General features: G+C 33.5%; 1 protein-coding gene and 2 pseudogenes across 1 annotated transcript; 2 read left to right on the top strand and 1 right to left on the bottom strand.

Moving 5' to 3' along the window:
• The first annotated feature begins 10,184 nt into the window (after positions 1 to 10,184).
• On the top strand, positions 10,185 to 16,282 carry LOC120173542 (protein KAKU4-like). The gene is given in 14 exon segments (XM_039180678.1): positions 10,185 to 10,556; positions 11,115 to 11,179; positions 11,382 to 11,461; positions 11,730 to 11,794; positions 11,930 to 12,066; positions 12,989 to 13,171; positions 13,981 to 14,167; positions 14,170 to 14,229; positions 14,372 to 14,448; positions 14,589 to 14,625; positions 15,070 to 15,133; positions 15,308 to 15,393; positions 15,675 to 15,777; positions 15,866 to 16,282. Coding segments are annotated over 14 exon segments (1,749 nt in total). The 5' UTR covers positions 10,185 to 10,291; the 3' UTR covers positions 16,206 to 16,282.
• A 359-nt stretch (positions 16,283 to 16,641) lies between these two features.
• Positions 16,642 to 17,772, top strand: LOC120173504 (annotated as a pseudogene).
• Positions 17,773 to 18,016: 244 nt separating this feature from the next.
• Positions 18,017 to 19,173, bottom strand: LOC120173503 (annotated as a pseudogene).
• Between the last annotated feature and the right edge of the window lie 5,401 nt (positions 19,174 to 24,574).

Below are 24,574 nucleotides of genomic sequence, written 5' to 3'. Positions count from 1 at the left end.
CAGTTTTATCCAGTATAAAGTCATGACAATAAGCTTGAATGTGCAAACCTAAAGTTACTAGTTTTGGTTTATTTTAGTACCTAAACTTTTAATTTTTTCAAAACCATATTTAACATTTACTTTTGTTTCATTTTGATACGCGGTTGTTAAAAATTTAAAGCGTTTAGTACCTAAACTATCAATTTTGGTCCATTTTAGTTCCTAGACTTTCAAATTTTTTTCAAAACTTAACGTTAAACTTTGAATGAGATACTAAAATGAAACAAAAATTAAACTTTAAATATGGTTTTGAAAAAATTAAAAGTTTAAGATAAAAACTAATAGTTTAGATACTAAATGCGTAATTTCCCCTTACATTTAATGTAACACCCCCAACCCGTATCCGCCCGGATACGAGTCCGAAGTGTCACATTGACTGTTCAAACATTTATTCGTATAAAATAGTGAGTAATTTAAAACTTTGATAACATTTAAATTACTTCAAAACGTTTACAATAGATATCAGAGTTCATACCATTTATATCTTTAGACTACATGCCAACTACACTCTGTAAACAGTACATACATTTTCTGATCTGACATTTGGTAAGGAGAACTGACCTGTCTTGCTCCGCATTACTCTTTATTCTTCTCGAAACCTACGTGTGAAACAATCACACGCTAAGTCGTTGACTTAGTGAGGCAATAATTAAACATATAACAATAAATTCATGAACGTGCATTCATACCATTGAATCATGACATCTCAATATGCATATATCTATTGCATGATAACAATATATATATAATCATGTCATACACACACGCAACATATCTTCTTGTATTACTTTCACTTTTCATTTGTCTTCCAATTGCATTGCCCGTGTATATTATTATCTTTATCAACATCCTTATAATTCAAGCAACACATGACATATCACCCTAAGTATATACATCACATATATCTTATACATTACATTCCATGTTATCTCTTATTAGCCCATGTGCACCTGTGAGAACTGTAGATATGTGAGTCTATTGAGGTTGTGCACCACTATGCTATCACCACAGCTCATATAAATGTCCCGAAGGACCTATCCAGAGGTCACACAGACCCCTGTAACTATCCAGAGGTCATAAAGATCCTCGGTAACTGTCCAGAGGTCATAAAGATCCTCGGTAAACTGTCCATATGTTCCTTAGAACATAGGTATACTGTCCATATGTCTCGAAAGACATAGGTAAAACTGTCCATATGTTCCGTAGAACATAGGTAAACCCTCGACTCTTGGCATGCCAACTATACCCCTAGCTCTCATATCACATAACATGGGCATTATCATTTAACAGTTCACATTACTTGTCATTTCTCTTCTTTCACATACCACATGTATCACGTATTGTCTATTCATATGTCATTTCATATAACATATATCATATGTGCATGTAATCGCATAGATCATATCATATAGCTTCATTCATATCACATATTCATATAAGCTCATAGCTTCTTTCACATATACATGTAATCACTTAGTCTATTTTCATGTAATCCTTTTCACTTCTCATATGATTTTATATTCATATCTCACATAGCTTATATCACCTTGCATTGTTCCATATAAACATAGATGTCATATCTTGTTCGCATATATTTTCCATATAACTCATATATCTCATAGTGCTTTCACATAGCTCACTATCATGTTTTCATATCATATATTTTATAATAGATTCTTATATCATCATTTGTTTCCTTTCCACCTATTCATAATCACATATTCACATCAACCATATAATACATATATACAATAACATGTCAACACATATAAATCATACACATAAATACTTCTATTTATGAATTCATGCATTTTACTATGGAAATAGACTTGTCGCAAGTCTTATTTCCATTTAACATCATATAATACTAATATGCACTCACCTTAGCCTTGTTTGAATTGAATCAATTCTAACCCGTCGATTACTTTGAAGCAAAGTCACGTTTAATATCTACATAAACATAATTTTCAAGATGATTATCAGATGCCCAAGTCTTGAAATTAACCTCTAATACCCTACCAATTTAAGGGATTAATAGTTTAGTCTCTCTTCTTTCTTTCTTTTTTCATTATGGGGGATTCGGTTCCCCCCCTGGGGGTATCGATTCCCCTCTAGCATTCTGGAATTCATATTCGTTTGAGGGGGAATCGATTCCCCTTGAATGGGTACCGATTCCCCTAGCCCAGAAATCCCATTTTGAGCTCGAAAATCACCTTATTTTAGCTTAAACCATCCTATTTCACTTCTTTTAATACTCCTAACTTTAATACACATACTTAAACTTATTTCTATTCACTAATCACTTCTTTAACTTCAAATCTAGTCATTCCTATGCAATTGCAAAAATTATACTAGTTTTGCAACATGTTCAAATTCCTATTCTAACACTTCCTATCCCTTAATTGACTTGATGACAAGTCAAATTCAACTTCTAATTCTCAATATAAACTTTATTTCGATATTTCATTCAAAAACTTCCAATCTTTAAATCCTCATAAACTCTTCATTTTGTTGTTTTAAAGCAAATAAATCTTTCCTTAATCTTACTTAGCATCTAATAATCAAAACTAAACTTAAATTTCAGCACATAATCAGCTCAAGAGAAAACTCACCTTTGCTTAGTCTTCCATGGTTGGAGAAGAAGAAGAAATGAAGAAGAAGATAAAATGCATTCATCTCCCACGTTTTTATCTCCTATTAAAGGGGATAAAAATATCTTTAATGTCAATTGACCATTTGCCCTTTAATTCATTGGATAATTACTAAAACTTTCAGGAAATATCCTCAAATAAATCATTGAACTATTCAAGTATTCTACTTTTATCATCAAATTCTGAAATTTTACAATTTGGTCACTAACCCGTAGTTTGGGATGTTACAAATCTCCCCTCCTTATAAGAAAATTCGTCCTCGAATTTTCACTGCACATCTTAATAGGAACATATCTTCTAATGTTCTTATGTTGCTTCCCTGACTTATTCTTTCTTGTCATCATCAGAAACTTACTTTTCAATCCTTTAGTTTTCCAACTATCTTTTTCGTTTATACATTCATCTTCTGTTGCTTATCATATAAACAATAACCAGTAATACCAATCCATTGTTGTCTTTTCTCTCATTCGATTATGCATTTTTCCTTTGACCTTTCTAAAATTCCATATAATGTCACTCATCACGTTGACAGTAACATCCATCTCATCACTCTATATCATAAATCCATCTATTTCTTCATAACTCTCTAATTACCTTATAACCATACCAAACTTGTATTTCGTCATCATTTGACCAAAACACAACTTTAAATCTTCTTCAATTGTGATTAAACATATACTTTAAGGAGTCAAACAATATTTTTCACATCACCTTGCACACTTTTCGTGTTTCTATATCGAACTTATCATTTACACTTCCATACGAATCCTCACTTCATTCACTATATCACATTTACGAAATCAAAATATACAACTATATCCAATACAATTTCATCACAAAATCTTGTTAGTCAACGCTAACTCTTTCATTCTAAAGTACAAATCCTTATCATCTCCACACTTTTTCTTATACACAATAATATCCCTTTGTTTCAAATTCATAACTCTGATTTCATTCATATAATGTTACTTATCCTGTAGACAGTAACATCAATTCTTATCACTCAACATCAAAAATTCATCAATTGATTTCTTTCCTCATTTCCTAATTAATTCACCGCAATCCAAACTTTTACTCATTCTTTCATCCTTGTATGTATTACGATACACATAATCTCTTTATATAACATTACTTACTTTTCTTACTTCTAATCAAACTTATAATCTTCACTTCCTTATAATCCTTTATCATTTTTAAGCCTTTCATTATCAAAATCTTCTTATAACATAACTAAACTATATCTTTTCATAACTTTGATAATCAACTTTACTTGCACAAAACCTTATTCTTTATCATTCTTATACTTATGTTTTCCCCACTTGTTTCAATAATCACCAGATTTCAATACTCATCTAATCCATTTCAAATACTTTTTCTGCTTCGATTTACATAACTCCTAACAGGGCTTTTAACCCAATTCACAAAGGTTGTCTTTAACCCTGACTTATTATCAATTAACTCATTGATTAATCTTCCAATATCATACCCTACTGCTTTAGTTTGACTGACTCTCATCTAATTCGATTCTCTGACGGAGAATACAACTAATTCATATCTTGTTTACAGTTGAAAACCAGAATCTCTACCATTCTTTGATGGTTCTTAACTCTATAAAGCATTAATTCTCTTAATCATCTGAGAGATTTATTCTCCAATCCTTTCATTCTGAGCTTTCTCTAAAGCTTTAACGTAATTAACCATTTCGTTAAATTAGAATAAATTCGAAACCAATAACACTCTTTTAATTTAATGCGCAAGCCCTAAATAACCAATTACATGTATCATTCCTATCCTTTTTAATCAGAATCATCTAAGTAATAAATCTGCTTAACTTATTAAACTTATACTCATACACATGCACGTATAATTCTCTTGCTTCAAGCTCATATATTCGAGCTTATTTGTTTTATGAACTTATCATTCATGTACTTATTCTTGAACTCTTCTACAAATGATAACCACATCACTTGATCTTTTAACATTCTTATGGTGACATTTGTTCACTATACTTTAGCTTGCCCACATATTAACGAAACTACTCAATTTAACTTCTCCACTTTGGAGAAATGAAAATCTTCTAACATTATCTTCCTACCATTTAATCAATTTTCCACAACAATGGAACATTTCTCAAATTCACCCTTGAACTCGGGTGTTCTCAACTCTTTTCAATACATTCATTCTATGAATTATCGAAGTATAAAATTAGAATATATCATAATATCATTCCACATCATTCCACATTCTCTAATCTTGTATAGGCACGCCCTGAGGTTTTTCGCTCTTCTCCCTGCCTGGCCAGGGCAGGTGAATGCTATTACCTGCAGTCTATTGCCTTGTGCTTCACTTTAGAAGCTCTCATATATTCATGTACTAATATCATTTCTTCTATCACATATAACATGTGCATATGATCATCCAATTCATATAATTTAACATATGTCATTTGCATATGTTCACAGATCATCTATCATATAAACATATATATCTCATAAATCATCATCATGTATTCACTTATCTTATATAACATAACAATTTAACTCTATTTACAAGACAGTATACTCCTTACACTATCATATCAGAATTTTTTTTTTCACTTTATGTTGGCATGTATACTTTTTAAAGCACTTTTGACTTCGGTTTATGCCGAGAATCGGGTAAACCATAGCTCTGATACCATTAAATGTAACACCCCCAACCCGTATCCGACCCGGATACGAGTCCGAAGTGTCACATTGACTGTTCAAACATTTATTCGTATAAAATAGTGAGTAATTTAAAACTTTGATAACATTTAAATTACTTCAAAACGTTTACAATAGATATCAGAGTTCATACCATTTATATCTTTAGACTACATGCCAACTACACTCTGTAAACAGTACATACATTTTCTGATCTGACATTTGGTAAGGAGAACTGACCTGTCTTGCTCCGCATTACTCTTTATTCTTCTCGAAACCTACGTGTGAAACAATCACACGCTAAGTCGTTGACTTAGTGAGGCAATAATTAAACATATAACAATAAATTCATGAACGTGCATTCATACCATTGAATCATGACATCTCAATATGCATGTATCTATTGCATGATAACAATATATATAATCATGTCATACACACACGCAACATATCTTCTTGTATTACTTTCACTTTTCGTTTGTCTTCCAATTGCATTGCCCGTGTATATTATTATCTTTATCAACATCCTTATAATTCAAGCAACACATGACATATCACCCTAAGTATATACATCACATATCTTATACATTACATTCCATGTTATCTCTTATTAGCCCATGTGCACCTGTGAGAACTGTAGATATGTGAGTCTATTGAGGTTGTGCACCACTATGCTGTCACCACAGCTCATATAAATGTCCCGAAGGACCTATCCAGAGGTCACACAGACCCCGGTAACTATCCAGAGGTCATAAAGATCCTCGGTAACTGTCCAGAGGTCATAAAGATCCTCGGTAAACTGTCCATATGTTCCTTAGAACATAGGTATACTGTCCATATGTCTCGAAAGACATAGGTAAAACTGTCCATATGTTCCGTAGAACATAGGTAAACCTCGACTCTTGGCATGCCAACTATACCCTAGCTCTCATATCACATAACATGGGCATTATCATTTAACAGTTCACATTACTTGTCATTTCTCTTTTGTCACATACCACATGTATCACGTATTGTCTATTCATATGTCATTTCATATAACATATATCATATGTGCATGTAATCGCATAGATCATATCATAGCTTCATTCATATCACATATTCATATAAGCTCATAGCTTCTTTCACATATACATGTAATCACTTAGTTTATTTTCATGTAATCCTTTTCACTTCTCATATGATTTTATATTCATATCTCACATAGCTTATATCACCTTGCATTGTTCCATAAACATAGATGTCATATCTTGTTCGTATATATTTTCCATAACTCATATATCTCATAGTGCTTTCACATAGCTCACTATCATGTTTTCATATCATATTTTATAATAGATTCTTATATCATCATTTGTTTCCTTTCCACCTATTCATAATCACATATTCACATCAACCATATAATACATATATACAATAACATGTCAACATATAAATCATACACATAAATACTTCTATTTATGAATTCATGCATTTTACTATGGAAATAGAATTGTCGCAAGTCTTATTTCCATTTAACATCATATAATACTAATATGCACTCACCTTAGCCTTGTTTGAATTGAATCAATTCTAACCCGTTGATTACTTTGAAGCAAAGTCACGTTTAATATCTACATAAACATAATTTTCAAGATGATTATCAGATGCCCAAGTCTTGAAATTAACCTCTAATACCCTACCAATTTAAGGGATTAATAGTTTAGTCTCTCTTCTTTCTTTTTTTTTTTTCATTATGGGGGATTCGGTTCCCCCCCTGGGGGTATCGATTCTCCTCTAGCATTCTGGAATTCATATTCGTTTGAGGGGGAATCGATTCCCCTTGAATGGGTACCGATTCCCCTAGCCCAGAAATCCCATTTTGAGCTCGAAAATCACCTTATTTTAGCTTAAACCATCCTATTCACTTCTTTTAATACTCCTAACTTTAATACACATACTTAAACTTATTTCTATTCACTAATCACTTCTTTAACTTCAAATCTAGTCATTCCTATGCAATTGCAAAAATTATACTAGTTTTGCAACATGTTCAAATTCCTATTCTAACACTTCCTATCCCTTAATTGACTTGATGACAAGTCAAATTCAACTTCTAATTCTCAATATAAACTTTATTTCGATATTTCATTCAAAAACTTCCAATCTTTAAATCCTCATAAACTCTTCATTTTGTTGTTTTAAAGCAAATAAATCTTTCCTTAATCTTACTTAGCATCTAATAATCAAAACTAAACTTAAATTTCAGCACATAATCAGCTCAAGAGAAAACTCACCTTTGCTTAGTCTTCCATGGTTGGAGAAGAAGAAGAAATGAAGAAGAAGATAAAATGCATTCATCTCCCACGTTTTTATCTCCTATTAAAGGGGATAAAAATATCTTTAATGTCAATTGACCATTTTGCCCTTTAATTCATTGGATAATTACTAAAACTTTCAGGAAATATCCTCAAATAAATCATTGAACTATTCAAGTATTCTACTTTTATCATCAAATTCTGAAATTTTACAATTTGGTCACTAACCCGTAGTTTGGGATGTTACATTTAATTATTTAATATTTAAGCTAATGATTAGGTTGATGGTAAAACTCAATTGACATGATAATAATATTTTAAGAATATAATTTAAAAGTTAATTTGAACTTAAATTATAATTTGAGGATATGTAGTGAAATTAAACCTATTTAAAATTTCATTTTTTTGCAAGAATCGAATTATCTTAGTGGTTAAAAAATCATTGTTGTTCTTAGAAGTTACAAATTAGAACAATAACGATTGTAAGAGTGATTGGACATTCATTGTTAAATAATTGAAAATATTTAAAATAGATACTATTTTGTAATCACATTAATTTAATTAAAAGAACTATATTTTTCATATAATTTGAAGGAGAGGAAGAAAGGATAAAGTATATTAAATGTTATTCATTATTAAATTTTAAAAGTTTTATAAAATAATTATTAAATTTAATAAATATGTTATAATTTTTAAAAATTAATAATTTAAAACATATATGAATTTTGATAAGGGTAAATTATGTAGTTCATCACCCACCTATTCTAGTAGTTGTGTTTTGATCACTTAACTATTTTTTTAAATTATAAACAACATTAAGTTTTTGTTTGGTTTTGATCATTCACTATTTTTTAATTATATGAGGTGATTATAAGATAATATATGTTCATAATCTTTTTTAACCATTGACAATGTACATAACTTTTTTTAACCACTTGATGAGTTCATCACTCGTTAAAAAAAATAACTTCTGGCATGACAATTTTTTTTAATTTTTTAATGGTGATACATTAACATCACTATTAACTGCAAAGCGACTAAAATACCATTGACCACTTAACTATAGCCCATTTTTATTTTGACCACCATTTTTGTATTCTTGTCAATCAAACCACCCAACTATTTAAATGCATTCAATTAGGTCACTAACCGTTAACAGTTAACGGAAGTACTGACGTGACAATTAATAAAATTGGTATAATTTTAAATTAATTCAATATATTTAATCCTCTAATTATATGATGAATCGTGTCACAATATCATTGGAGAATTTTTATCAATATTATTGGATAATTTTATTAATTTAATTTATATTTTAATTTAAATATTTTTTCTCCAATTAGATAGTGGCAAGTGGCACCATATGATGGAAGGAAAATAAATTGAAACAACATTGTGCTTAGAGGAGAAGGGAGAATCAAAACCTGGACTTCTTTGATTAAAATCAAGGGCCTTAACCATTATCCCAAACTGATTTTTGGTATAATACTTACATCAACTAATATTTATCTTATAATATACTAAAAGCCGAATAATGAAATTTAAGCAACACTAAAACAACTTGGTTCGAATAAATTAATATTTTAAAATAGTTAAAAAATATACTTATAAAATAACTATAAGTCGAATATAAACAATGTATTTTCTGGGTGGGTCGAATATTCTTTTAACTATAAGTCGAATATTAATTTTATACTTATAAAATAATTATAAATCGAATATAAGTATATTTTTTAACTATTTTAAAATATTAATTTATTCGAATCAAGTCAGGACGAGTCGAATATAAACAATATATTTTCTGTGTGGGTCGGGTTTAATATAAACAATATATTTTAAAATATTAATTTATTCGAATCAAGTCGTTTTAGTGTTGCTTCAATTTTCTTTGTTTGACCTTCATTATATTATAAGATAGATATTAGTTTATGTAAGCATTATATCAAAAATCAGTCTTGGAGCTGCGGTTAAGGCCCTTGATTTTCATCCAAGAAGTCCTATGTTTAATTCTCCCACCCCCTTCAAGCATAATATTGTTTCAATTTATTTTGTTTCCATCAGATTATGACATGTGTCATCATATAATTAGAGGATTAAATATATTGACTTAATTTAAAATTATGACCAATTTGATAGATTGTGTAAGTAATAAGGACTCAATGTAAATTATATCAATTTTTTTAACTGTCACGTCAATACTTTGGTTAACTGTTAATGGTTAGTGACCTGATTGATATATTTAAATAATTAAATAATCTGATTAACAAGAATTAAAAAATAGTGATTAAAATAAAAAAATAAAAAAAATAATGGTTAAAATGAAAATGGTTAAGTGGTCAATAATATTGTTTATTAGATATATTATTATTTATTGTTTTGAAAAAAAAAATAGTTAGATGAGGAAAATAAAATAAGTTGAGAATAGATTGAAGACTAAGTACGATAGTCTAAATTTTTGATAAAATATATCATCCTCCGTATATAAATCCGCTGCCTCTACTGCTCTTTGTTTTATGGTTGGGAAAAAGACAGAATATTGACACACCCTTAAACTGGTTTTCAACCTCTTTGCAATTGTAACCAGCGACTAACCCACTTCCTCCCTTTACCACCTTCCCAAATGGCCTCGGTTTCAGGAGCTGACCAACGCCGACCACCCAGATCCGGTGGAAAGATGCTGCGTCCTCGGCGAACCATGTCACGCACGACGCCTTACGACCGACCCAGATTGTTCAATTCAACTCAGCAAAACCCTAATTGGATCTCCAAGCATTTATTTTCCCCTACTCGCGCTGTTGTCTCCGGTGCCACCAGAGTACTTTCCTCTGTTTTTGGCCTCGAATCCTCCTCCTCCTCTTCGTCTTCAGACCGTGATTCAACTTCAGGTTCCACATGCAACTTTTTTTTTGCTCACTTAAAAATATGTATTTTTCGAAATCCGTCTCTCCCCTTTCATTTCCTCCCTCTTTTTCGTTAAATGATATTTGTTTTGATAGTAATAGCTTAAACTCAACGTTTTCGATTGACGGATTTCTACAATCAAAGCATGCATCTTTGTTGTTAGCTTTTAATTCCATACCAAAATAAGGAGCCTAGAATGTTGATTACAGCTACAGCCTGCAGGCAGTGCTTTATTACTAGCAATGTTAATATTGTGCTTCCCTTTGGCATAGTACTTGCTTTGTGGTTCAACTGTTTTAAGCTACTTGTTTTTAGTGAGGTTACATATTATCATCTCGATTCTTGAGGCTTCCATTATTTCTCATGCTTCTTTACTGGGCCCTAACCTTTTAGTGGATAATTAAAGCATATTTCTTTTCGGTACAGATATAAAAAATCCGTGTTGTTTCAGTGTTATGCTTCTGAAAGGCTACTTGCTCAGGCAGTAGTCCACATATTGCATCCGTATTTATTGATAGATTTTTATTTTAATTTTGGTACAGATGACACTGGTGGTACAAATGATGGTCAGGATGTCTCGAGTCAAGGGCTTAATAACATAGAACATGTAAGTTTTCCACCTATGTTTTTTGTAATTCTGCAAAAGAAAAAACCAAAACATTTAAAATAACTTTTTGGTGTTACTGGTAAATTTGGAGCTGATTTGATATATTCATCTTCCTGTCTTTGTTTATTTTCCATGTCTTTATATTAGTGATGATTATAATAATCTTAGAGGATTCCTTAGTTGTTCCTTTGTGGGCCACCAGGGTGAGCCCCAACCTTTTGCAGGAAAGATTGAAACCAAGCGTCTTATAGAGCAACTTCTCATGCAGGAGTCATTCTCAAGGCAAGTAAAAAAACTTATTTTCTTATTTGGATTTTTTTTCCTGCTTTAATCCTTTTCTTTCTCCCTCCTTTAGTTGTCCTGTTTATAAAATATTTGGTCAACACACAGTAATACATCTGTAGTATGTCATTTACAGCATTTGGTTCTTTGGCAAACTTTCCATGGCATTTTTAATTGGATGTGTGTTTCAGCCATTATCCCTCATTATATCTCTAGTTAAGCATGAACTTCTAGTTTTGAACTTCTGAATGGATGCTATTTTGACCAGGGAAGAGTGTGATAAACTAACAAATATTATTAAATCAAGAGTTGTGGATTCTCCAGTGACCAGAGGTATGTGGCTTGAAAGGCTAAATGAAATGGCTGACAGAGCAGGTGGAAGTTATTTGGCTTTCACAAATTGGGAGTACAGATTTTAAGAATGAACTTCTCAACACCTATAGCAGACTGACTGTTTCTTATTTCCAGATGTCAACAATCATGATCTTTGTGGCACAGCTGTTATAGAGGCAAAAAAATGGTTAGAGGAGAAGAAGTCAGGATCAAATTCTAAGTCAGAATTGCACCACGGCACCTCTGCGCAGAAGTTTTTGACATTGGCACATGTTTGTAACTCCTTTCTCTATGATGCTTGTGGGTTGTTTTTTACTCTCTCTGTGAATTATTTTCTTAGAAGGAGCAAGTGTATGTGGAATTCTTTAACTAAGAACTTTATATTGGGAAAGGGGTAGATGAAAAGGCTAGATAATCGCTATGATACTTCCTGTTTCGTCAATGATTCTAGTTTTGACATAGTCTTTGTGATTGATCCTTTGCCTCATATAACTTATGCTGAATGTTTTACTTCTTCCCTTCTTCCTTTGGTTCTGTGCCATCTCCTTTCTGCTTTCCTGAGCTTCCTTTATGCTGTCTTCATTTAACTTTTAAGCTGATATTTTTTTTCATATATTTCCTCCATGTCTTGTACAGCTTATGTTACAGCTTATATTAAATTCTTTTTTTTTTATTTCCCTTATCTAGTTGTCCCTTTGTTTCTATGTTGTCATTTTTTATGAAGATTGAAACCATGCTGTACGTCTTATCAAATATCAACATATATATATATATATATATAGAGAGAGAGAGAGAGAGAGAGAGATCATGCTTCTTTTTTTTTTTTTTTTACTTATATGGAAGATTTTATGCAGAAAGAATCTGACATATACCTTAAAGACAAGTTGAATGTGAGCGGTAAATGAATAGAAGCTACCCATTGTCCTCCCACTTATGATTGATGATTTGATTCTTGTAGATGCCAGTTTGCTTATAATGGTTCCATTGTGCAGTAATTTGGTTTCAAAGTTTACTTGCATGTTAAGGCAGGGTGAAAGTGGTGTCATTTCTCTTGTGCATGATTTTGGAGGATTACTGTTGTAAACACCTCCATTATTCAAAGGAACTTATGATGAATGGCATGCTGATATCTAAATATTCTGTTAGTGTGAAAATTTTGTCAATCTCTAAGTTTGTAAGCTTTTGTTGCTGCAGAGCATTGAAGGTGAAGCAGGATCACCTTTGGACATGGCCAAAACATACATGAGAACTCATCCTCCATGGGCATCACCAGCCCTGAACGATATTGAATTTAGATCACAACGACCATTTGGAGTGCCACTTTTCAAGGAAGAAACACCATATTCAATTGGGGGCAAGTACTTGTCCTCATCCAAGGTCCTCTTATATGCTTATTCCTTTGTTGATTGGATGTAATGATCCATATGTGGGTGTTATAGTCATTAAGATTGCAGATCTTTAAATTTCTTATGATATTATTGTTGAATTGCTTTCCTGGTTGAGCCCATGGTTAGCTCTTTTTTATTTAAAAAATATATTGCAATTAAGGGTTGTCAAGGGCACAAGGTGCTGTCTAGTTGTGTGACCTCAGGCGCAAGGCTCAGAAAAAGTGCTAGCCTGCATGAAGTAAAGTGCACTTTTTTGTGTGTATATATTTATATATACATATATATATTGAAATATATATAAAGTTTGTTTACAAAACATGCAATTGCTTTATTGGTTTATATGGATAATTTCTTTACCATCAATGTCTGCTTTGAATACTATCAAATATTGAGAAGTATAGAGTTTGATATCCCTTTCTTACTAGGAAAGACATATTTATGCCTATCGCACTTGTTGCACCAGTTGCCTATCCTTGCAAAAAAGCATGCCTAGTTGTACCAGAAATATAAATGAGCCTAACCTGAAAGAGTCTGAGGTGCATTTACTCCCTTTGACCCTAGTGCTGAGGTACAGGTGGCACGTGCATGGTTTTAACTGCACTGTTGCAATCATACCAGATAGAAATAACATCACAGTTTTCTTTGACCTGATGCTTCGTTTATTAGGTCAAACGTATGCTTGCTCATACTCTTCTATATGACTAATGTGCATGGGGGTGTAAGTGTGATTGTCTCTGCAGTATGTTCTTCCTTTGGTTATGATTTAATTTGCTTCTTATACATTTTATATGGATGCAGTTGAAAAGGGATTCTCCTGCCACTGATTCATGGAACATCCAAGAGGAAATACGAAAAGTGAGATCTAAGGCAACTGAAGAAATGCTGAGGACTCTATCATCCCCAAAAATTGACTGGTCTTCGTTTGCGTTAGAACAGAAAAGTGCTCCTGATTCTTTAGCTGCAAAAAACTTGGGCCCTGCTGAGGAAATAACCCAGATAGCTCTAAAAAATCAGTGGAGGCATCTGAAGTTTTGGCTACTATACCAGGTGCAGTATAACTTGTGGGACGGAAGCTTGAATAATTTCAGACATTTTTTTCTGATAGTCTTTTGTACTTGAAAATTTTGGCAAGTCTGTTTAGTTTCTAGGCAGTGATATTCTAAGACATTGCATCTTTTTCTCATTTCAGCTTCACAGATTCCAGAAGATGCATTAAACAGTGATGCTTTATCAATCCCAGCAACTCTTGGTTGTGAAGATTATCAGGTATATTAATGGTTGAACAGGAAGCTTTACATAGTGCTGGTTGAATTTTTTTAATTGTTCTTAGGGTAGATTATGATATGTTGATATTTCACTTTATTTGTCAAGCACTTATATTTGGCTCTCTCTCTCTTTTTGCAAAGGGTATGGAAGCTGTTCAAAGTACTGAGAGAAAAAGAGGTATTCGTGCATCCTTTTTATCTTTTGTTGTCAAATTTCCCTTGAACAAATGTAGTGCCTATATATGTACTGCATTATAAATATTATTTATTAATTTGAGGAATGGCAGTTATGTCTCTAATTAATATACTCGATACATGTAGCCTACCTTGCCTAATTTTTTTCCCATGAAAAAGTTACGAATGGTGATTTGATTACATGGTGTTTCCGTCTTTGTAGTGTCCTGACTAGGTTATTTTTTGGTAACTAAGGTTTGTCTCAATCTCAAAAGAAAGTACTTTTATTTTCTAAAGTTTCTCTTAGTCTAATGAATTCTGGATCGAGGTCTTCATTGTGGAGAAGACACTCTCTTCCGTTCTTTTCTCTTTTTGGTAGTCTGTATCATCTGCTAAATCTTTTACCTCTGTCAGAAGTTTTCTAAGTGAGTTTTCTGGGATGGCTCAGGTGAGACACTAGATGAAGGACAGAAACTTCAATCAACGGTAGATATCAAAACTGCTTCAAATAGGTTGGTATCATTCCCATTAAAGAATCCCCCTTGCACAAAAAAACAAGCGAAAGAAAATAATTGTCAGCAGTGATGTTAAAGAGGTTTTATTGTTAATTGTGAAGTTCCTCATTTGTCTCTTTATGACGAGGTCAATGCTTTTCTTATTCTAACTTTTCACCTTTTATGCCACAGTGATGTCGCTGCTGATGTCGATCATTTTAAGGAAACCAATGGGTCTATCCTGCAGTTTGGTTCTACTACCGAAGGAACTGTACAGAGTAAGAAACAACGTATTCACTGTTAATGTTTTCCTACTTTCATACCAAGGTCTGTCGCTATCCACCTTAAGGCCTCGAAGTATTGCCTCATGAACACAGCTATAAATTGTATTGGTACCTATGATTGAAACCGAGTGTTAACAATTTGGAAGATTAAATAACTTAAAGTCTCTGCTGTAAAGATTCCTTTTTTGTTCGAGTGTTCATGTGCACAATTAGGACAGGTGGATTGTTTAATTCTTGATTACACGAGTTTTTTTATCCCTAAACATAATCTGTAGACTCACAAATGGAAGACAACCGTGTGACATTAAAAGAAGTTGCCAAAACAGGCTGTGCTGCTGCTGCTGCATCTACTGCCAATGGATTGCCTTCAGGATTCAGGTGATACTCCTAGCCTAAATAGTGTAGTTCTGACATTGTTTGATGATTTTTCTTTTAAAAAAAATTGTTAAGTTCTTCATCATTTCAGTATGTCAGCTGAAGCGGATAAAGAACCAAAAAAAGGACCAATAAATGAAGAAGATGATACAGTTGGTTCCAGGGATGAGAATGCAGGAAGCGCGGATGTGAAGGACAAGACTAAGCCGTTGAGTGAGGCTTCCCTAGAAGTTTTGGTTGCAGTATCCAATTCCCAGAACAATTCAAGCATGCAACGTGAAGGTGAAGGTGAAGATGAAGGTTCGCTGGAGCAGTTGAATACACCAAAGTCAAAACGCAGCATGGCAGGCAATAGCAACGCTGGCATGGAGAAGCAGCAGGGAAAGAAAGTGAGCCGAAACACGAGGAGAACAAGGGGACGGGTCAGATGAAATATATGCTGTACTAATGTTATGCCTGTAGCTTAGTGTAAAATGACGTTTAAACTAGAAGGATAATAATATGGGATGACCATATTATTTTTGTACAACTATACACTCAGTGCGGTGGTAACCCCCTTGTTTGTAACTACCCCCTGTTGTCAAGATGGAGATTATTTAGGTATGTCAGTTAGTCAGTGGTGTTCAGTTCAACTTCAGGAATTATTTTTTTATTTTCAGTCATTGTAAACCAAATCGTGAATCTCTAGGAGTACCACTCGTTATTGACCTTTTTCTTTTCTTGTCTCGGACAAACCTGTTTTATCATATATGATTAGATATTGGTGTAAAAGATCCGTTTATAACATGTTTTCTACTCTTGTATTGATTTCGGCCATTAATGAACACTCACATTAAATGACACCAACAGAAATATTTTACAAGTAGAATGAAAGGTCAATCGTAAGAACAGTTGAACAGTTTAGTGCAACCGGCAGTAATGGTCTTGACATCCGGGCTAGGACTAGGTGACTTTTCGAATTTGATCACTCTCCACTCCTATGCCTGCTATAAAATGACCTTAGCACTGGCCATTGGGCAACTTGGGAGTTTGAGAACAATATCTTGACAGTGGAAACATCAGACCCTTTATTCGACTACGACAACACTCAAGCCAAGCTCAAGTAGGAGAAGCTTCGGGGCAATGATCACCACTACTTCAAGCGCATTAAGATCTCTTCCCTTGCTCTCCTCAAGATGATTGTCCATGCCCTTTAGATAAGACGGGCTGATGCAAGGCAAGACTGATGCCGACTCCATCATTGTAATAGACGCCTTTCCGCCAGTTGAAGGCCTTCGAAACTCGGGTTAACACTCATGCTGATGCCTCTGAGTATATGGTAGATTATTCGCAGACCAATAAACTGGTTTTCTGGTCTTCTCTTGTTTCAATCCCATCCCCCCATGGATTTTTCATGTTTTGAATATGGTTTTGCTGTACAACTAGTGTTCTTGATACCCTAAATTAGGCCAGTCTCTGTAGTTCACTTACTACTGATAACTATGTAAAACTCTCCCAGACAAGTGGAGTTAATAATTATGGACGAAAACCGAGTAAGTGGTTGTTTTATGAGAATAGTTTCACCATTAAGAGATAATCCTTATTTTGCAGTCCAAAAGGAAAATCGTGTTTCACCTCAATGTGCCTTCAAACGTGTATTCGTGTTATATGGATTTGTTTCAGTAGTAGCTGTTATTGTTATTTTGTCTCATGTTAAGGGTGTCTAACGCCATTGGAAGTTGAAACCATAATAACATTGTCAATGAAAAATCATTTCTCATAAGAGGTATTGTTGTTTGTTTCACAGGTTGGAGAATGTAGTTGGATGGTACCGTTCTCTCAACCTAGGTATGGATGCTGGCTGTCTGGTACTGATGTTTCAACCCCAATGCTCAATCAGCAGTCCTGGCAGTTGTAATTGATCCAACCAGGACTGTTTCTGCTGGCAAAGTTGAGATTGGAGCTTTCGGGACTTACCCTCAACGATATAAGCCTCCTGATGACCCTATCTCTGACTGACTATCATTCCATTAATTTTTTTTTGTAATCTTTCAAATGCCTTCCTGGTTGTATAGTTTATAACTCCTGTTCCCTTACAACGTTTATTTCATACGCAAATTTCATTTATCTGTTATACATGAAAAGTAAGGTGTATATTAGTACTATGCAAGACAAGAACATGAATGAATGATTAGATTAGGATCTCCTCCATAATCTTTCTTAACAACAAAACGCTTCAACATTGAAAAATGATGCAAACCATTTAGAAAATCTTGTTTACAACAGAGCAATCATTCCTGATTTCACCATGTTTTCCCGTCTTGACCCCTATCCGCCCTAGCTTTGTTATGGCAACTACAAAAGCCTCTTCAAATGCAGTATTGTTGGATGCAAATAGGTTAACAATATTTCTTGACCTTGCATCAGTGAACAAAATCTGATCAGAGGTGAAAAGACCCTTTCCTTGTTGAAGATTGATGTAGTACATATTATCAAATGTTTGGGGTGACCGGTTCCATCTGAATGGCCATTCAGAGGTCAACCTTCTCCGGGCACATATGTTGGAGCTGCCTTGCATAGGGTGGATTAAGCGCAGGATCGATTCTGCTCTTGCTTTTAAACTTGTAAATTCGTTTGGAGAATTGGCTGCAGTGTGAGAACCCAATTGTATGTGCTCCTAGAAGAATGTGATCATCAGTCCAAACCAGTATTATATATTGGCTAATTGATGTGATTGAAAGGTGGAGCAACTTGGTTTTGTGAGTAGTACCCGAGAGCGCAACCAGATCTGTAAGAGTGAGACCATGTAAGCCAAACATGGCCTTGAGCTTGTCTAACTTGAAATCGGGATGAGGGAGATGATGGCGTACGCTGGCTCTTGTTGAGATCTTTCCATCTAGTCTTCCCAATTCTACTGCATAAGATGGGCCTCCAGTCTGCAAAAAGCGCACAAATTTGATTATTACGCACAACAATCGAGCAAAGTAGCAGCTTTAACAATAGCAATGACATCCCTAGTAGCCAGGGCTAAGATATCATCATTGTTTCGGCAGTTAGGCACACTATCAACGTCGGCCTTGGCTTTTATCAGTGTCAAATCCATCCCCAGCTAACGAAGATCATCCGGATTATCCTTCTCTACACGATTGTTCCATGAAGCTAGCATCACCGAAGCATCACACCCCTGCACAAATATAAACAGATATGTACGTAATTGCTGTCTCAATCTGCCTAACAAGAAACATAGTGGCTAAGGAAAAGGCAAACCGGGACGAAACAATCATGAAAGAACAGTCTAAGAGTTGCTGGAGCTGTAACAAATGTCTGCTCCAACTTGGCTTTTACTGCAGATCTGACGATTGATTCAACATCAGGACAGGAGTTGCGATAGTAATCCAAGTTTTCAGAATCGGACCGGTTAGCGAACCGGTCATGCTACCAATTTACTGGTTCAACCGGTCGAACCGGTCCGACCGGTCGGAAAAACCGGACGACGTCATAATTATTTAAAAAATTAAATAAAAATACCAAAAATATTTAATAAAAAACAATTTTTTATATCACAAGTCATATTCAAAGCAAGTCATAACATATATAAGTTAAAAATCATAAAATCAAGTGAAACAAATAATTCAAATTAACTACAATAATATTTAAGGTAAAACATATTAAATAATAAATATAATTATATAATTATAATTAAAATAAATTTGGGGTTAAAAAAATCATAAAAAATTATAACTATAATTATATAATTATTCTTTTACTTCAATCAAACTCGAATTTTAGGCTTCAATCGAGCTTCTAATTTTTTTTGAGTTCAAGCCTTTTTGAGTTCAAGTTTCAATATTATATTTCGAGTTTGAGTTGAACTTGATACTTTTTAGCTTGTGAGTTTGAGTTGAGTTGAGCTTACTTTTAAAGTTTTCAAGTTCGAGTCGAGCTCAGCAATACTCGAGTTCGACTTGGCTCGTTAACAAACGACGACGGTTTTTTCAGGTTTTCAGCCGGTCGGTTCGAACGGTTCAGCGGTTCTGACCGTTCACTAATAGCAGTTCAACCGATTTAGATTGAACCGGACTAAACAACGATTCCCTGTTGAACCGGCCGATCCGGTCCGGTTTTCAAAACAGAGATCCACTCTGATTTTATCATGGCTCAGACTCAGAGTAAGGTGGAGAAACAGGACAAGTAGAAAAAAGAGACTGGAAGACTTCATTGTTACATTCTTAAGTCTATTTCATTTTCTGTGTTAATATAGTGCAGAGATGGACTGAATGGTAACGGTAGTGGTATGGTCCCTTGATTAGGTGCAAATTCTGACAAGGACACTATAGGGTATGGGAGGGAAGGAGGCTTTTTAATTAAATAATTAGCATTAAGAAACCATTTTGGTTTGGTTTAGTGGGGGCTCATACCCTCATATTTCATTCTGTTGTTGTCCCCTTGTGGACAAGTGACAGTGAGTTGAGTGTTTTTTTATTTTTTATTTCTTTATACATTTAAAGATTAATCCAACAACATAAGCTTAGACAATTTAGTTTTAGTACGTGTACCACTACATATTCCCGTTTACCAAACAGAGATTTATTGGACAGACAATTGCAAAACTAAAAACTAAAAATATAAAACAGAAATCATGAACCAATGAATGATTCACAAGTTCCGTCCAAATCCTATACTAATTCCAATAATTTGAGGCAGATTCAACAAAATCTCTGCACGCCGCATTATAGTCTTGAATCAAACATCAAGGAAGCTGTCTCAATCATCAACAACAATCCTTATTTTATATTCATATAATTGCCATAAACGATGACATATAGTAATAGCAGTGATCTTCTCTCCATTTGACTTAACAGTAGATGAAATGAACACCACTCATAACACTTGTGTTTCTCTCAAGAGTCAAAACTCAAAGTCAGAATTTTGTCAACGTAAAAGACAACAGATTACAACACAGCCTTTTATTGTTCCTTAAAAAAAGAAACTTTTATTGTTATTACTACTACTGCACAAACATAAATTCTAATTGCAATGAGCCTATGATGTTTTTTAGACAAAGAAAACTAAAATAGCAGCAGAGGGAGATAGCTAAATCAAGTCCAAGTCAACCAACCCCAAATATTATTTTTTTATTATTCAAAATAAAAGAGCTGAGTGATCTCTCAGTAATTGGTCAACCAAGGCCAGCCCACATCATTCCCTCCAATTCCCCTGCTTTACATTGATCTCTTTTCTTCTGCTTCAACTTCAATTCTCCAAATCCCAATTTTATTAATTTATTTATTTTTGGGAGGAAGAATCTGCCACTCCCACTGCATAATCAGTTTATATGTTCAATCTTAAAAAATGAATATGAAGCTAAGGCTCCACCACCAGTGAAATCTTTGGTTCAGACTGTGAAGTTGTCCTGCTAAAGAAGATGAACATCAGCGAGCTGGATCGTGTCCAAATACGGACATATGGTCAAACTCAAATGGTGTTTTGCCAGTGTCGGTCTGGAATACGGGATAGGCCTATTCCGTTGGGGCAAACGGAAAGATTGTTGTTTCGGTTTGGAAGGAAGAAAGTGTCTTTATATTGGGGATTTGTATCCATGTGACCATCAGAGAGCAGTGCAGCATCTTCTAGCAGTTGCGGAGCAGCCTGAAACTGAAAGAGATGGTTTGGCATATTCAACAGGATGTAGTAAAGATGGTTTGGAAAGTTTGTTGTTTGCATTCCTTTGAAGAATGAGTTCCCTGCCAAAACTTGTTTATCATGAAGCTATGATCGGTTCGATGTTGATCACTTAAGCTCCCAGTTCCCGATTACTGATATGAACCAGACGGCCGAGTTGGATAAATCTCAGCCCTTTGCAAGATGAAATTATGGGTTTGAGTGTGAGACTGTGAGCAGGATGCCTCTTATTAGAAAATAATACAAATCATTATTCACTAACAAATAATAATGAAATGATAAAGACAATTAAAATAATATACTCTGTCGCGGTATGGAAGCCATTGACTTAGAAGTAATTTCGTTTGGATTGGTGTACTTCTGAAAGTGAACGTTTCCCCCGAAGGTTAACACGGTCTTTCAAATTTTGTACATTTGAAGTAAGAAAGTGGAACACATTTGTGATGCTCTTCAACAGGAATTTTTTCAGAAAGGAAATACCGAAACCATTAACTGTATATCCAATTAGGGAGAGGGACTATCCCTTCTATAGGAGTGGTAGATTGGTAAAATTTTCAATTGACATTTATCCACTCCAACCAATACCTAAAAAAGGTAGCCAACTCCCTAAAAATAACCTTAGTATTTGCATTAATAACAACCCCCACTAATGCAAAAAGTAGAGGATTTCGAATATAAGAGAAGAGCAACAATGAAATTAGTCACTTAAGTACTAGTGAACGTATCTGGCATGAACCTACTTACCTTAGAGGTTAAAGAAATCATTGTTGTACCTAGAGGTCATGGGTTCGAGCACTAGCGATTGCAGCAGGGTGATTGAGCGTTCATTGTCAAATGGTTGAGAGTATTTAAAACAAATATTACTTTGTAATCACCATAGCTTAATAAAAAAAATAACACATATGGAAGTAATACATAGAGGAATAAGCAATTATTCTCTTAACAAGCGAGTGAATCTGGAACTTGTTAAAATAAGAGTAAACTCACAACACACGACTAACTTCTTCACCAAATGAGTTCCGCGATAGATAAAAAGATTTAGCCAAATATACATCGGGATGCTGGTAACTACTCTAGAAAGATCACCCAAAATCTTTCATAGAAGGTGGATAATCTTTCACACTTACATATGTAATTTCATCAAGTCTATCTTAATACAGACCACCCAAGTCAGGGATTTGAAATAAGAGCATTTACCTTATAATTTTTAAACTTCAATGAATTCATCAAGTCTATCTCACAAGAACCACCAAAATCCTAGGATATGAATTCATCAAGAACATTTAATAGTTCATCATTTCAATTTGGTAAGTTCATCATTTTTGTCTCAAAAGGATTACTCAAAACTTAAATTATGAATTCATTAAGAGCATAAAATTCAACATCTTAATTGGTGAATCTATCAGGTTCATCTCACTGGGAGCACCCAAATCTTGGGTTATGAAGTCATTAAGATTGTACGGCTCATCCATTCACGTTAATGGATTCATCAAGTTCTTCCCACTAGAACCACTCGAAACCTGGGCTATGAATCCATTAAGAGCAAAAGCTCAACCTTAGGCATGTATATTGTTCTCCATAAGGATAAATAAAAGATTACACTATGAGTCTTTTCATAACCTCGTTTGAGTACATTGAACTTAGAAGATTAAGCTGGGTATCCATCATGAATTTTCTCTTTAAGGATTCTTAACAAAATATATTCATAAGGCATTCACCCTATTGTTTGGCTAATCCAAGACTTATCACTAAATGCTTCACAGTAGAATCGCTAAAATAAATGTTTACAAGCTTCCACAAAAACTACTATACTTTAGATAAACACATATCAACTAAAAGAAGTTTGCAGATTCATTCAATTTTAAGAATCATTCGCATACATATAAATTATAAATTTACATGATTCATAATATAGTGCATGAAATAAATAATTTAGTTTAGATACCCCATATACTATAACATTTATAGGGTAGATAATTTTCAATTACCCCCATATTCTCTAACCTCAAGGTGTCTAAATTAATATCATAAAAGACATGTAAACAATATTCTACTTCAACTTTACTCAAGTAAAATAGAGTAAATTGATGTCAAATTTTTAAATATAAAATCACATGGATAGACTATCACTTCTTATTTTTCAATTATAAGAGTATAATAATAGACTTTTAATAGATAATTTTTTTTAGTAGCATTGTTTATCACATTAATCAAATATTAACTTTAAAGAGACCATTAATAGTTCAACTGCTATGACCAAAAGTTTTACCTTAATAAGATTATTAATTTTCACTTTTTAACTTCTTCTCTAAGATAAAAAGAGTGTAAACTTGTCATAGTATTTTATGAATTAAAAAAGTATGCATATAAATGAATAATGCATCATGTAGTTCTTGGAAAAAAGAGAGGAGATGCACTAGGCCCACTTAAATACCAAGTATTTTCTAGAACTAATCTTAGACATGCACTCTTATTCTGTCACACTATTTTCAATTAACCATCTATGTTAGGCTCATCGATCAATCGAAACCGCCAAAAGGGGGTGAATTGGCCTTTAAAAATCTTTGGTGTGGAAGCAATAAAAGATAAGAATTAGACACAAGATTTATGGTGGGGTAATTGAAATAAATATTATAGTATATGGGGTAATTGAAATAAATAATGAGTTGCTAGCTGTTCATGATCGTTGAGGATAAGTTATAGCTGTTAGAAGCTTTAAAAACGTGCAATTAAGGCCATCTGCATATGAAGTTTTAAAACTTTTGTGAAAATTTTGAAACTCAAACTCACTGTAATTGAAAGTTTCGAAACTTTGATGAAAGTTTTGAAAATCTCAATTAAAAATATGACCGTTGAAGAAAATTGAGTCGTTAAAATTGTTTCAGGGGCAAAGTTTCGAAACTTTATCAAAAGTTTTCGAAACTCACTACTCACGAACAATACTCGTATATGAACAATGTCATGAATAGTATTTTTCATATTTTAAAAGCTTTAAACACATTTTAAACAACTCAAAAACATTTCATATATATAAAACAATTTAGAAAACATATTTTTCAAGTTATTTTGGACTTTGAATTATTTTTTAATTATTTGATTAAGTCCAAAATCAATTTTACAAAATTTTTTATATCAAAAT

The sequence above is a fragment of the Hibiscus syriacus genome, unplaced genomic scaffold, assembly GCF_006381635.1.
Source record: "Hibiscus syriacus cultivar Baekdansim isolate YM2019G1 unplaced genomic scaffold, ASM638163v2 tig00111954_pilon, whole genome shotgun sequence".
NCBI lineage: Eukaryota > Viridiplantae > Streptophyta > Magnoliopsida > Malvales > Malvaceae > Hibiscus > Hibiscus syriacus.
The sequence above is the reverse complement of the archived record's forward strand: the minus strand, read 5'-3'. Positions and strand labels throughout refer to the sequence as shown.